The sequence below is a fragment of the Perissodus microlepis genome, chromosome 10 (assembly GCF_051167445.1).
Source record: "Perissodus microlepis isolate ML-2025 ecotype Zambia chromosome 10, ASM5116744v1, whole genome shotgun sequence".
NCBI classification, from domain to species: domain Eukaryota; kingdom Metazoa; phylum Chordata; class Actinopteri; order Cichliformes; family Cichlidae; genus Perissodus; species Perissodus microlepis.
Genome location: NC_140470.1, coordinates 14,833,218 through 14,849,213, shown reverse-complemented (window position 1 = coordinate 14,849,213; position 15,996 = coordinate 14,833,218). Strand labels below are relative to the sequence as shown.

At 42.1% G+C, this 15,996-nt stretch overlaps 1 protein-coding gene across 1 annotated transcript; it reads left to right on the top strand.

Annotated features, from left to right (window-relative positions):
- The first annotated feature begins 5,290 nt into the window (after positions 1-5,290).
- dlat (dihydrolipoamide S-acetyltransferase (E2 component of pyruvate dehydrogenase complex)) lies at positions 5,291-14,336 on the top strand. Its single transcript, XM_084942335.1, has 14 exons — positions 5,291-5,719; positions 7,295-7,396; positions 7,475-7,599; positions 8,030-8,186; positions 9,774-9,900; positions 10,023-10,204; positions 10,300-10,447; positions 10,537-10,604; positions 10,889-10,975; positions 11,279-11,386; positions 11,496-11,614; positions 12,891-13,053; positions 13,144-13,280; positions 13,361-14,336. Exons 1-14 carry the CDS (start codon positions 5,465-5,467, stop codon positions 13,488-13,490), a joined length of 1,908 nt encoding a protein of 635 aa, XP_084798461.1. The 5' UTR covers positions 5,291-5,464; the 3' UTR covers positions 13,491-14,336.
- Positions 14,337-15,996: the final 1,660 nt, after the last annotated feature.

Here is a 15,996-nt window from a genome sequence, read left to right as displayed (position 1 = left end):
TCTGTTTATTAACTCCTGCTTGAATACCACGACTGGCTGTACTGTAGAATGTAGAAATATACTGGTGAGAGGATTATTGAACACCTGAGCTGTTTGCTAAAAGTTATTTTTTAAGTGAATACTGTCTGTTAACAGCTTTTATTGTACGTTAGGTATTTTTGAAATAAAACCTGAGACTGTTTTTTAAGAAATGTGTTGTTCCCGTTTTTATATTGCACATGCAATACATTTCCATGAATATCAATGTCTTTATTATTGGTTTCACCTGAGATAAACTGGGATTGCAATGGGTTCACTCATTCCAACTGATACAGAACATATTAGGTTAATCTCTTTCATGATTGGTCAAGTTCTGATTATTTTCTTCATTTTTTTCTGTGAATAAATGTCAAGGCGTTGCAAGTTGTCTTCCTGTTTGTCGGAGCCTAAGGTGATTTTAATTAGTGAAGTAAAGCAGAGAATGATGGTCTCAAACGCATTTTCAGTTCATTTAATAGTTTAATCATAAATTATAATTGCAAGTCTGGACTCAACCCTAAACACTGGGAAATGAGGACTAAAATAAAAAGCATAAAACCAGAGCTTAGAGGTTAAAAACTTAAAATCAGTGTCCATTTAATGTGCTTTGTGCAGAGTTACCCTCATTGTGGTGACTACTATCACACAGAATTGGATGGATTGAAAGATTTGCTAATTCTTGAAAAGAGCAGAATTCTTGAAACAGAGTTAATTGAACAGATTCATATAAACAGAAAAACAACATCTTAACACAAAGAAAAGCAAAACAACCCCAGGGTGAAAAGCCTTAAACACGTGTAGGTCAAAAGTCAACAAAGACAAAAACTCTCGGGCATATCAGGGCTCTTACTTATTTGTGAGGAGTCACCAACTCCTCCTTCTTTTGTTTTGTAGCTTTGTATACTTTGCATTTAAATTTATTAAATTCCCATCTTTTATTTCCCTGACTGAGTCCAAATCTTTTTCATAAAACACAGTTAGCTAGTAGATGAGACTTACTTTGATCAGTATGTAATTTTACACCGTTTTGCGTCCTTCATTATAGTCGACACATCACTTTCTGGACACTCCTGCTGGACTCTATCATCCATTGTCTTTATAGTTATTTGACAGGTCTGTGACGTGTTAGATATGAAATGATGATTATTTCACTTATAATAGGACTGCCCCATCCAACTTGGCAGTTCTTGACTTCTTAACCCAGGTGCACTGCCAAGAATAGACTCTAAATCTCACTTCTCACTTCTACCACTTTAGTCAGTCTGTGCTATAGAAACAGCCGATACAGCACAAAAGAATGACCAGGTGCATCTTCATATCAGCCATATTCTACCAACCATAAGGCATAATTTCCACCAGGTTCCTCTATGTTTGTAACTGGTTCCCATGTTTCATGTTTGTTCTCTTAAGTGCTCTGCTTACGCTGTTATCTCTTGCTCTAGTTGCTCCCGGATACTTCATGGCGCATGATTAAGACTCACCTCTGGGATTCTGTTTTCATACCTGCTCTCTGGGAATTCCTTGGCGCCTCACCTGCATGCCCTCCTGCCCACTCATCACCTCAGACCCAACTGAACTCAGGTCAGCCATCTCACACTCACGAATCCTCCTGGACTCACGCCACCTCTATCACTCCTCCTGCAAGTAAGCTAGGAAAAACTGTCATACTCACCTTCTCTTAAACTCACCCTTGGCTCCCGTTCTAACTCCATTCTCCTCTCTCCCAAGTGTGACCATTACATACCAGCCACGCTCCAGTTACCTTCACTGTCCCGTTTCTCTGGTTGCTCATAGCTACGTCACCACGCCATGTTTACCAAACCACTGTATTTTGTCACTGCTAATTGTTACCTCTGTCCTCTTTAGTCCTTTCTTGTGTGTTGAAAATAAAGGTTTTAATATTCTTTGTTGTCTGGGTCTGCTTTCTGGGTCCAACTTGAGGCTTGGTTACGATACATACAGTATGTCAAGTGTGGCAAAGGAAGTGTTTGTACTCCTGGTGCTTCATGAAAACTGACACGACAGAACGTTTATCCTCTGTGGGATAAACACTGAGATTTCCTGGAGGTTTGGATGTACATTTAAAATGGAGTAAAATAAAATGATCAATTATCAAGATACACAGAATAAATACAAAGAAATATAAAAAACGACAGTAAGCAGTGTGAAGCCACTTATGAAAATGTAATATATCTTATTGCAAAAAAGTGTGTGGGGTACTGAGTCTATAGTGAGTAGAAACTTACTGTAATGTCACAAGTGGGAGGAGGGTTCAGTTCAGTGATAGCTGCTGGGTAGAAGCTGTTCTTTAATCTGGCAGTGGGTGAATTCAGTAACCTGTACCGTTTCCCAGGGAGGAGCAGAGTGAACAGACCAGTGGATGTCCTCCAGAGGCGGCAGGGGCTGGCCGATGATGCCCTGAACAGTTTTTATCACCTTGTGGAGAGTTTCTCTGTCTGCTGCTGAGCAGTTCCCAAACCAGACTGTTATACAGTACGTCAGGAGGCTTTATATTGAGCAGAGGTAGAAAGACTCTAATAGATTTGCAGACAGGTGGGCCTTCTTTAGTATTCTGAGGAAATAAAGTCTCTGTTGTGCCTTTTTAATAATAGGAGCACCGTTCGTTGTCCATTTAAGGACCTCCCAGAAATATAAAGCAAGCACCCTCTCTACGTCAACCCCTGATTCCAGTGGCCTGAGCGCCCCTCGCTGTCGCCTGAAATCAATGATTTCTCTCTTTTTTTTTAATGTTCAGGGAAAGGTTATTATAACAGCACCAATCAGATACTTTAATTATTTTGTGGATATGTGATATCAGCAGAGATGGGAAGTAATGAAGGACAAAGCTTAAAACCATTCAAGGTTAAGCTGTGATATTTTTTTCTGTTTATAATTAACACTTTGTGAGTTTTTATGTCAAATAATAGCTGATGAGCTTTATCTCCATATTCTGCCAGTTGGTGGTGGTAATGCATCATCATTTGAATATACTAATAACAGAGTTACATTAACTGATGATACTTAGTTTAAACAATCATTCACCACACATTTATTTAACTCAGCTTGTTAACTAAGCATCACTCCATTACCAACTGAACTAAACTGTATATTCTGAGTAAACTTAACTTTTTTATTTCTTAAAAATAAAAAATATACCTTTCAATCAATAGAGGTTGGTGGTGTACCAGGGGCAGGGGGGTGACTTCTGAACTGGTTTCTCCTCTTCTCTGCTTCATCTGTGGGGGAGGGAAAAGAAACAGAAACCCCCAAGACAACAGTAACTGATTTCAAGTTTAGTTGTCCTGGCAGTTGAACAGAAATTGTAATGTCGGTGAAATGGATTCAGTTTTGTTTACTGATATTTTGCAGTATTGAAGGTCTGAAGATTGGCCTCCCTCCATTCGCCAACCTCTAGCTCCCTTGTTAAAGAGAGAATGTGTAGTTTTAAGCCTCCTATTATTTCAGCAGACACGTTTCTGCTCACATAGTTCATATTTGTGAGTTACCTTAGTTTCATCTATGAGCTCACTGCACACCAGATTTTGTGATCGCCGTACACAAAGGGTTGTGCGTTTTATGAGACTGTGGCATCCCAGTGAAAGAGGAATCTAATGTGATGCTTAGGAATGTCTGATTTGTCTCATCAAGCAAGGCGCACATCAGCCTGGGATGAGAGGCTGGAGCTTGAAACAGGCTTAACTCTTCCTTCGGTTGATGTGTGTAGACATGACAGCAAGATTTCAGAAAAACTCATGGAATTTTTTAACAACACTTTCAAATATTGTAGATTGTGCTAGACACTCAATGAAACACATGGAGGTTGTATTTCGTTCTACCGAAGTCCTCTTTTATTTGAAGAAAAGTCTCTGAGTTTTATAAATTGTCTAATTTAAGTAATTGCCTGAGAGAAATCAAGCAATGGTTAAACGACAAGTTCCTCCAGCTAGACTCTGATAAAAAAAAACTTTAATTATTGCTCCCAACCATATCTTTTTACTTGTTTTTACAAATCAGTTTTAAATCATTTTCAGACTGTACAAAATACTGCAGCAAGACTCTTAACACGCACCAACAAAAGATCTTATATCACCCCAGTTTTGGCCTCCCTTCACTGGTTGCCTGTAAGTTTTAGGTTTCATTTTCAAATTTTACTTCTAACCTTTAGGGCCCTACATGGTCAAGCTCCACAGTATAGATATCTGACCCGCTGAAACTGCATTCATCTTCCCAAGCTCTAAGGTCATCAGGTCAACGACCGCTGATTCCCCTAGCACTCGATGGAAAACTTGTGAAAAACTTGATCGTTCCTTTCAGGCAGTGGCACCACAGTTGTGGAATTCTCTTTCACTGTTTTTACACTGTACCGACCCCACTGATTCTTTTAAAAAGCAGCTGAAGATATTTTATATAGACAAACATTCAAATAATTTCTTGTTTTTATGTTGTATTTTATTGTTTTACATTGTCCAGCATATTGACTGTTACCTGCAATGCCACTTTCTGACCAACAGATGGTACTGTTACAAATACCAAATCAGATTTGGTATCTGTAGTCAGACAGAGCTTGTGTCATCAGTGTCACTTTAACATTACAAAGTGTAAAAACAAGTAAAAGATATTTACAATAAGCAGACCTCAGTGCCGAAAATTTAAAACACTGAAAAGCAGGCCAACTTTGTGTCATCCTCCGAATGCTTCATGACACTCTTAGACAGTTTTTATCCTTCAAGGCAGATTTGACTAAGTTATAATGTGTACATGGTTTTATTTATTTACTTATTTTACTTAAATTCACAAACTCATCACATTTACTTCGACTTACTTTGCTCCAGCCAGCTGTGTTTTTGTAGTCACGCGGGCATCGGACCTTTGGAACCTTTGTGAATTGGACAAAATCCAAAATAAATTCAAACTTGTGCACCCAGTTCTTTTTTAAGTCATTAAAGATGCCATGATGGGTATATGTAAACTTCTCACTGTGATACATTCAAATCAAGATTCACAGGCTGGCTGAACCCAGGCAAACTTCCCAGTAAAAGAATCTACTGCCATCATGTGGTCATTGATGTGATTACAGCACAATTACATTTATCGCTAAAAAACAGTTTGAACAGTTCTTATTAGAATTTTTTCTTTGCGTTACTTTGTTTCTTTAGCATTGTACTTATATTGACAGTGGTGGTGTTTTTTTGTTGTTTTTTTGTTGTTTGTTTTTTTTGTTTTGGGGGTCTTCAGCGACTGGATTTTGAGCCGCTGCGATTTACGACACCAACGACAAAGCTACGACAGCACAAGCAAGAAAGCCGTAAATGGTTGTGTTTGGGGCTGGAGGAGGTCATTAGAAAGTGAGGAGTTAAATAGGGGTTGGCTGTCAGGGAGAAGAGACCCTCGGTGTAGGTCATACATATTATTCACCAGCTCTGTATAGTATCCCAACCGCTGCGAAATGCTTCGTCTGATCCTGCGGCTCAGGCCGTCCTCCGGGCTCCGGTGTCCCCGTGCCCTCCCGGCCGGGCCTGCTGCGCTCAGCTCCCGCTCTGCTCCCGGAACCAGCTGTCTGAGACGGCTTCATTATGGAGCGGGGTCCCGAGCCGCCTCTCTGGACTCCGGCTTCAGCTACAGAGCGACTCTTCTGCGGTCTCCCCAGCTAGCAGGTGGATGTCAGTGCAAGCGCTTCTACAGCCTGCCGCCACACCAGAAGGTAACGCTACCGGAGCCGGTGTCAGGTTGCTATAGCACCCATGTTCACCGCGTTAGCTAGCTTGACCTCCCTGCCTGTTACAGAGATCTGTTAAAAACGCTTTATTAGCTGGAAATCCGGCTCTTCCCTGTGTGAGGTTAGCATGAACTGTTGAACGATTAGTTTCTCCACTGTTCACTGGAGACACTGTTGTGACTGTTTGTGCTGCGGTTCTCCTGAATGACACCAATCCGTCAAACCTGACTTGTGTGCCCCAAACACGGAGGCCATAGGAAATACTTGGGCTATAAAAACGTAAACGTGGTGCTGAGCGATACTGCAAAATTTGGTATCGATCCCGATACCAAGTAAATACAGGGTTTCGGATTGCCAATCCCGATACTTGTAACCTATAAAGACAGCTTAAGTAGGGAACAGCAGTATGTTATTGTTTATGAGGTGATTCATCATAAATTTGCAAATTGTGACCAACTTTTAATGACCACTAACTGACTGAGCTTTATCTTCCATAATGGCTGTATTTTGTTTCCACAACAAAGTACAGCTTTCAGCTTGTCATGTATTTTGAAACAGTTTTTTAGACTTGGAATATAAATGTACCTTTCTCTAAAGCACTGTTATTTAAATGTGCTATAGCTTACAAATAACAAGGATGTGACAGTCACCGCGAAAAGGTTCAGACACCTTTCAGAGCAAATGTTTGAGGTATATTTTACTTTCTCCAAAAATAATTTATCTAACACAGAACTGACACCTTAGACATTAGAAGTAAAGTGTAGGTTGTATCACGATCTGATCCCAATATCAGTGTTTGTTTCAGTACTATCGATATTTGCCTCTGTCTGAGACATTTTAACACAGCGCATTCATTGTAAAGTTTTAAAAAGACTAGATTCATACTTTGTCACTTTCCCCAAGTGTATTGAAGTCAGTTAGAGCAGGTGATTTGTGTTCTCCTCTACTGCATTAGACAGAGGACTTGGAGGGAGCTGATGGTTAATTGGTTGTGGAACAACTTCAGGAACTCCTGAAAACAGGAAACAATTATAACCTGGGAAGTCTGACATGCTTGTCCTCCAATTTAAGTGACCTGCTGGTTTATACCTCTTTGTCAGTCGGGAGTGCTGCATGTGGAAATTACAAGCTGTCCCCTAAATCATGAAACTGGCAGCTTCACTTTCCCCTTACAGTCCAGAGGTGTGCTCGTTAGGTTAACTGAGCATAGGTGCAGATTTGAGGCTGTGAGCCTGAATGAAACCCTCCATTTTTGACTCTAAAGTGGAAGGCTTCTCAGTAGTCCTTCTACCTTTGTGTTACTCCACCAATAGCATGTCATTCATCTTTGCTGTTATATAAAAAAAACTCTACAAAAATCAGCTGTGGTGAAGTGGATGTAGGTCATTTTATTGAGCAATGAATGAGGTGATGATGATGTAGCAACAGCAGTTACAACACCTGACTTATGGCACTTTTTTGACTGGCCTTTTGGATACTCTAAAAGGATGATACAGATATTTTTTTTTATTTTAAGTTTTAGGTTAAACTTTTGATTTTATTCATTTGCTTGTTCTTCAGGTGGAGCTTCCTGCACTGTCGCCCACCATGCAGACAGGAACGATCGCTCGCTGGGAGAAGAAGGAGGGGGAGAAAATCAGCGAGGGTGACCTCATAGCTGAGGTTAGGAGCCGCGTGTGCCCACGCTGCCGCAAAACATGATCGTGGTGTACATTTCTAATGTTGCCCCTCTCTTTGTAGGTAGAGACGGACAAGGCCACTGTGGGATTTGAGATGCTGGAGGAATGCTATCTGGCAAAGATCCTGGTTGCTGAAGGAACCAGAGATGTCAACGTTGGAGCCGTGATTTGCATCACAGTTGACAAGTTAGTGTGTTTGGACAGTCCAGATTCAGAGCTGAGGCCTGTTAGTTCACTGGTGGTTGTTCTTTTATAGTAATGGGACGAATTAATAGTTGAAAAACATTAAATGGGGAGCACTCTGTTTTGATAGTGGCAAAATGCTGCTTTTATTTATTTATTTTTTCAGTCCTTTAAGTGCATCATTAATCCTAGAGCTTTAACAAACATGATAAAAAGACTTGAATCTTCAGAAGACCCTTAAAATAAACTTTAATGCTGCTTGGTTTACGTCTACATTTGTTATGAAATGTAATGTAATGAAATGTACTATATCAATAAAATTGCCAGGTGCCACAATCAAATATGGGAGGTTAAAAGCTGACAGGGTGCCGTATGGCTCGATGCAGTTGTGTCAGTTTTTACTCATTATTTGTGGATATATTTTCCTCTGCAGCCCTGACTTGGTCTCAGCCTTTAAGGATGTAACACTAGATTCGATCAAAGCAGCCGGTGCCACTCCTTCACCTACTGCCTCTGCTCCGCCTCCGCCACCCGCTGCTGCGGCAGCTCCACCTGCAGCCCCTGGAAGCTCTTATCCCGCACACTTGAAGGTAAGCGAGCTCTCACATAAATGAGTTCGGTCAGAAAGCCATAGATTTGTGATGTAGACAGCATCTGTTTACGATGCTGTTTTGTGCGCGTAGTCTTGGTTTGATCAGGGTTGTCCAGGATCACTGTGTATCAGGGCAGTGAAGCGGGTACCACTTTGGACTCTTCTGATCATGCGTCAGATTTTACTACTTTACTACAGTGTGTGGCATTAAACAGTTTCCGTGGATGTGTAGTTTCCATGTATCTGTTATATCGCCAAAAGTTGATTCTGTTCATCTGGACGTAGCGTTTAGTGGGAGAAACGTTTCGTCACTCATCCAAGTGACTTCTTCAGTCTCAGCTGACTGCAGGTTTCCCCAATCTTATAAACAGTACATTTGCATAATGACTGAAACCAGCCCAGTGAAGGAACAATGGGCTGGGAGGTCGGTTCCTTAATCTTAATTATGCAAATTCTCATGACCATTGATCAACAACCACTGACCAAAGCCCACTGATCAATGGCCATGAGTACCATTCACAGAGAGTTGGGGAATGGCTGCAATCACAGCCTTGTAAGATGGTGACAGATGTACCCTTAGGCCCCCTCCTTGATTCAGAGATGGTCTTTCCTTTTTCACGTAAATGGCCTCCTTGACTCCATGCTCAAACCAGCGTTCCTCCCTGTCCAGGATGTGTACATCCTCATCCTTGAAAGAGTGTCCACTGGCCTGTAGGTGTAAATAGACTGCAGAGTCCTGGCCTGACGAGGTAGCTCTTCTGTGTTGTGCCATCCGCTTCGCCAGAGGTTGTTTGGTTTCTCATATGTGTAAATCCTGGCAATCCTCCTGGCACTTAACAACGTACACTATCTTACTCTGTTTGTTTCGGGGGACCCGATCCTTGGGGTGGACCAATTTTTGGTGCAGCATGTTTTGGGGTTTAAAAGCCACAGAGACCCGGTGTTTAGAAAAAAAATGCGTCTCAACTGCTGCGATACTCCCAGCTTTGACAAATGTCCAGCTGGGATAACCACATTTACTCAGGGCCTTCTTGATGTGCTGTTCTTCTGCTTCCCTGGCTGCTGTGTCTGTGTTCGCTCTGTGTTGTAGCGTCCTGATGACACCCAATTTTATGCTCCAGTGGATGATGAGGGTCAAACCTTAAATACTGATCTGTATGCGTAGGTTTGCGGTACACATCAGCTTTTAGATGTCCCCCATTACTGATGGAAATCTCACAATCTAAGAAAGCTAACTTGCCATTTTTAGACTGCCCTATCTGTTATATTTTTAACTTTCTCTATTTGAAGGACTTTTTTCTTTCTCCTTATTTAAAAAAACTAACAAAAATAATGTCACACCACGTCATCATTTAATCAGAGAGAGGTTAAAGGCTTTAATTTGCTGGAGGCTGTGCCACAAAATTGTCCCTGCCCTTACTTCAGCTGTGAATGTCCCTGTAACATCATTCAGTGTCTTCAGGGGTGATCGTGAAGAAATTTTCTCTAGACCTTTAACAGTGTTGTAACTTGACTAGATGCTGAAGAGGTTGTGAGTCTTTTTCAGGTCTAGTATTGTTCACATTTGTGGGAATTTGTGTTACAGATCGCACTTCCTGCTCTTTCTCCAACCATGACAATGGGAACAGTGCAGCGCTGGGAGAAGAAGGTCGGAGAGAAGCTGAGCGAAGGAGATCTCTTAGCTGAGATCGAAACTGACAAGGCGACCATTGGTAAATCCAAACGGATTTGAACACATCGATCCTAAAGCGTGTTCACTTTCAGCACTACAGAGGAAAAAATATTTATATGATCTTACTTTTAATACAGCCTGGTCCTGTGTGTTTGCATACAGGCTTTGAGGTGCAAGAGGAAGGGTATTTGGCAAAAATCCTTGTGGCGGAGGGAACCCGTGATGTTCCTCTGGGCGCGCCGCTCTGCATCATTGTAGAGAAGGAAAGCGACATTGCCGCTTTCAAGGATTACGTCGAAACTGGGGTGGTTGAGGTTTCCACAAAACCTCCACCTCCAGCACCGGTGAGACTCACAGAAAACCTGCACTTTCAAATAAGAAGTCATTTGGCTTTTGTACAGTTTTAAGATGCCTTAAGAACACTTTGTTTATGTCGTAGGTCGCAGCTCCAGCTGCTGCATCACCCAGTCCTGCTCCACCAGCAGCAGCTGCTGCCCCTGCAGCACCCAGGAAGGGTCGTGTGTTCATCAGCCCGCTTGCCAAGAAACTCGCTGCCGAGAAAGGAATTAACCTGGCTCAAGTCAGCGGTACGTAGCTGGACCTATGTGATGGACGAAGAGCGTTTGCTGAAGCTTTTACATTTTAATTTTTTCATTTTAAATACTCTTTTGTTCAGGGTCTGGCCCTGATGGACGCATCACCAGGAAGGATATTGAGAACTTTGTTCCACCAAAAGCCGCACCTGTAAGGGAAACCCATACTGTTGAGGCACATTAGTGCCCATCAGCCCAGTTAAATCATGTGTAACCATTCTTATTGTTTAATGGTCCTTTTCTTAATACCGATGTAATACTGACAGTCTGATCAATAACTCCCTGTCAGTCATGCCCATTTTTCTTTTAAATGATACATTTAGCTGTTGCAGGACAGTGATTTATCGGTTTTGGCAAATAATCACAATTATTAATTAATTTCCTGTACCTCTGTTTCTGTTGTCTGTAATGCAAATTAAATCTCTACGTCTGCAGGCTGCTCCAGCTGCTCCTGCATTTGCACCAGCCCCTGCTGCACCAACTGGCACCTTCACAGACATCCCTATCAGCAACATCCGCAAGGTGAGCACCACCACACACCTGCCTCTTGATGGGCCATTACATTCTGTGATGACTTCCGCTGCTAGCAGTCGGTGCATTAGCGGCTCCTTCTGTGCGGGGTGCTGTGCTGGTGTATTGAGAGCTTAGAGGCAAATGTCCCGAGGAGATTTCAGTGTAGCTCTGTTATCTCTGACCTGTGCTAACACATTTTGCCCCACAGGCGGGCACTCCATTTATCAAAACAGACCCAGCCAGCACACCTCATTCCTCTTGGTGATGAATAATGGATCAAAGCTAAAGTGCATATATTTGTCTCTCCTGCAGGTCATTGCTCAGAGGTTGATGCAGTCCAAACAAACCATCCCCCACTATTATTTGTCTGTAGATGTCAACATGGACCAAGTGCTTGAGCTTAGAAAAGAACTCAACGCTGTGAGTTTGTGCTTTCTAATAGAGGTGTAACTGTAGCTTTGTTTTTATCACTGCACTAAAACCTCATTTCCAGCATCTCATAAACGATTTCACCCTCTTCTCTCTGCAGGAGGTGAAAGCCCAGAATATCAAACTTAGTGTGAATGATTTCATCATCAAAGCTAGTGCTCTGGCCTGCCTCAAGGTTCCTGAATGCAACTCGTCCTGGTTGGACACAGTCATTCGTCAGTGAGTAAAAACTCATTAAGAGCCACATGGAGTTTAGTTCCTATAAGCAGCAAACAGAAAACACGTTCTCCTGACTGTGGAAATATCCATCTTGCTTTGTATTCCCAGCCATTGTCTCTTTGGATCTTATCTTTAAATGAGTGCATGCATCACAGAGTGTGTTTACATGCCATTGGAGAACATTACGCCAGTAAGTCATTTAAATGATAAAACCTCGTTACTGAAGGCAGAAACCATCACAGCCGAAAGCAACTAGTGCAGACTGGTGGTTCTCTCACAGCAGCCGGGACGTGTACAACCACAAGATAGATGCAGAGAAATGAAGTTAACTTGATAGGGAAGTTTAAAATTTAGATTTTTAATTTCAAGATAAATTAACTTTGTTATTTTGTTTTAATTATTGTGCTTGATTGAAACATTTCAAAGTTGGGCAGCATGATTTTAATAATCAAAGACAAAGTCTCGTTAGCACTGGTGAGGTGTCAGTTTATTTGCAGCAGAGGTGAGAGTAGCAACATGAAATTACATGATTTCTAACGTTGCTCGTAGCTGAAATTATTTCCATTTTCTGTGCTGTTTAAGTGTACATGAAGTCACTTGCACAGTAATCAGTTTCCTACACTGCGTGAGACTTCTTTCTTTCTTTTAGTTGTTAAGATGAAGTGTGCAGTATTGATCTAGAATATTAGTGGCTCTATAGTGCACTCGTTTACACATTCGCCCAAGAAGCAAAACATCCTGGTAGGAGACGCAGATCTCTTTGGGTTTGTGTCAGTAATGGCATCTGGTATAAAAATGTGCCAAATCAAAACAGCTACTCGCTGTGGCCACCTTTTGTGAAAAACAGAGTGCCTGAAAGCAGCTTGTTGAGTTAGAATAATAATGCAATATCACCCTCAAGTGCAACAGTTAAAATGCCTTTATTAGACCTCCCATTATATTGGTGTGCTCCACTGCCTACTTGTATCATTGTTAATACTGCTATTAGCATTATTTACCTCTCTATTTATAGTTATTTATGGTAGTATAAAACATATTGTTATACTTTTATTCTAATAAGAGTGCCTGTCTGTAAATATAAAGTTCACCAGTGCTTCCAGTTGTGTTGTATGCTTGTGCTTAAATGACACTTATCTTAATAATGTGATATTTCTCGGGTTGGCAGTTTCAGTTTTGCTAGCAGAGAGCGGTCGGAATAAGTCTTTCGGTTTCGAAAGGGTCGCCTTGAAGAGAGAACTGCGCCGGCATCTGTAATGACTTTATTTATGTTTTCCAGAAATCACGTGGTGGATGTGAGTGTGGCCGTGAGCACAGCCAGTGGCCTCATCACGCCCATAGTGTTTAACGCCCACATCAAAGGACTGACCTCCATCAGCTCAGATGTGACGGCTCTCGCTGGCAAAGCAAGAGACGGCAAACTGCAGCCTCACGAGTTCCAGGTAAGGCTTTTTAATATTCTGAGTGAGTGATAATTTTTTTTTCTTCCTTTCTTCGCAAACCTAAATTGTCCTCTTTATTTTCCCAACCAGGGAGGTACATTCACGATCTCTAACTTAGGCATGTTTGGCATCAAGAACTTCTCGGCGATAATCAACCCTCCTCAGGCTTGCATCCTCGCTGTCGGTGGCTCAGAGAAACGCCTCATGCCTGCTGACAACGAAAAAGGGTCTGTGCATTTATGTAGTAATGTAACAGAATGGCATGGTATCATTTTAAACTGCCGTCTAATGCAGCGGGTCCTTGCAGGTTTGACGTAGCCAACATGATGTCGGTGACGCTGAGCTGTGACCACCGAGTGGTGGACGGCGCGGTCGGTGCACAGTGGCTCGCAGAATTCCGCAAGTTCCTGGAGAAACCCGTCACCATGCTGTTGTGACGAGACTGTACTGCCATCAAACTGCAGCAACAGGCAGAGGCTTCTCACTGAAGCGATCCGATTGGTCTAAACTGGTCTGGATCCTCCCGTGATTGGCTGGCCCTGGCACCAGGTCACTCCCTGTTACCCAGAAGGGGAAGAGGCAGGACTCACTCCGCTTACTTGTCTGTCTCGCTTTCTTTCCTATCGATCTGTCTCCCATCTTGCGCTTTCTCACCTATACTCTATTTATTGTGGCCCCCATCTTACACGAGACCAGAATTAGGAGCAACTTACCCTAGAAGAGCAACTGACTGTGCGTCACTAAAAAGGGAAGTGTTACATGTCAAACCAGAGAGCAAATCTATCCCGTATACCCCTATTTCTGCCAACTTGCATACGGGAATCTGTGAATGTTAGAAAATAGGAAATGCTATTTGTGGATAAAAGATTTAAGATGTTTGTATGCTTGTTGGGGATCTAAATGTTGAGGCTCACACAGATCTACACACCTGTCCCTGTTATGATCCCAGACACTCAAAATACAAGATGTTTTCTGTAGGGAGGGTGAAGCTAGGGTTATGTATATTCACTGTGGATGAAAAGAGTTGTATGTGTATATTTGTATATGGTGGTGAGACGTTTGGATAAAACAAATCAAGCTCTTGGAGACCTCACCATAGAACTTATTAACTGTATAGCTCAGAATGAAAAAGGTTGCCCTTACAGGAAATATCGAACAGTTTTGCCAATTCTCTCTTCAGCGGGGATGTTTTTCTAGTCTCAAACATTCTGTATTTCACAGCTGGAACGCACAAATGTGGTGCTGGATGCTATTTGTAATTTGAATAAACTGGGTGAAGACAACCTTGTGCCATAAGCTCCTTTGTTTTGTGTCGCTGTTGTTGTTGTTGGTAGACTTGATGTAAGATTGTATTCACACACGGTGATCTGCCCAAATCGAAGTGCAACTGACGTACCTTGCTTGGGCATTGGTCTGATTGCAAACGACACCTGAACCTGGAGCCTCAATGACCACATTGGTTCAGGTATGTGGATGACACCTGGGTCAAAATCAAATCTCAGGATGTGCCACAATTCACTGATCACATTAACTCCGTGGACCAACACATCATCGACAGTGAGGATATGAAAAGTGAAAGGTTAGCCTTCTTAGACTGAGATTTCCATCAGTAATGGGAGACATTTAAAAACTGATTTGTACCATAAACCTACACATACGGATCAGTATTTAAGCTTTGACTCTCATCACTCTCTGGAGAAGAAACTGGGTGCCATCAGAACGTTACAACACAGCATGGATATCATTCCCACAGATATGGTGGCCAGGGGAGCAGAAAAGCACATCAAGAAGGCCCTGAGTACATGTGGTTATCTCAGCTGGACTTTTGTCAAAGCTGGAAAGGCACCTAAAGAAAGCTCCAGGCGATCCAGGAGAGAAGAAGGAAAACTGCTGTCTAAGCGAAAACCTTTAGTGATCCACAACGTACCATTTAAATTTTTCATGTTAGAAATACAGGTGAATGATGAATCAAAGGAAAAGCCTGAATGTTTGACTCCTACAGTGAGTAGAGCTGGTGGATGTGTCTTTGTGTGTGTGTGTGTGGTAGCGGGGAAAAAGAATGAATCGCTGCACATCTGTGTCTAATATCTGTTCCCTATCATCACCTTCATCCTTCGAAGCATTTCTATCTCAGTGGGAGTGCCTCCATCTGAAGAACTTAATAGTTTAATGATGCCATAAACTTTGTAGTCCAGATCTTTTTTTCCCTTCATATGTTGGTGCTGTTCTGGGTGCGGATGGTGTAGGCATTTATTAAAATCCCCATGGTATCACAAATCTCTCTCTCTCTCTCTCTACATATATATACATACACATACATGGAGCACCACTCTTCTACAGCCCATCTGATTTCCACAGCACAGTTGGGTCTTTCTCCATGAACCATCACAGTGAAACATGGCAGCATTTACTTATGTTCCCATATGGATTCCATAAATGTGACAACAGTTTATATGTTTAGATGATGACTGCAGAACGTGCCCGGCAGATCGACTTAGTGAACACATTTTATGTAAATACATCAAAGAGGAGCTCTGGTGGATTTTTATTTTGCCTGTAGGTCATAACGGAAGGATGTCATCATCTGATGACTCTTCTAGTGTCAAAAACCCGCCTCTGAACATTTCTTTGCACCACTGACGACCTTCATTTTTTCTTGAAGCTGTAAATAACCAGATGATGCAAAATGTTAAAGCTGTTTTTTTGGCCTCTTACCACAAGGACCGAGAGCGTGGATTTTTGGCTTTATGGTAAAAACAAAATGCCCAAAAGCTTATTTGTGACAACACCCAAAAGTCTGAAGCTCTTCGGTTGTTTGTTTGAATCCAGGCTCGGGCCTTTCTGTGGTCTCATGTCTGTGTGGGTTATCTCCAGGAACTCTCAGGTACTCTGGCCTCCTCCCACATACCAAATACATGCGTGCGTTTAGGTCAATTGGTGATT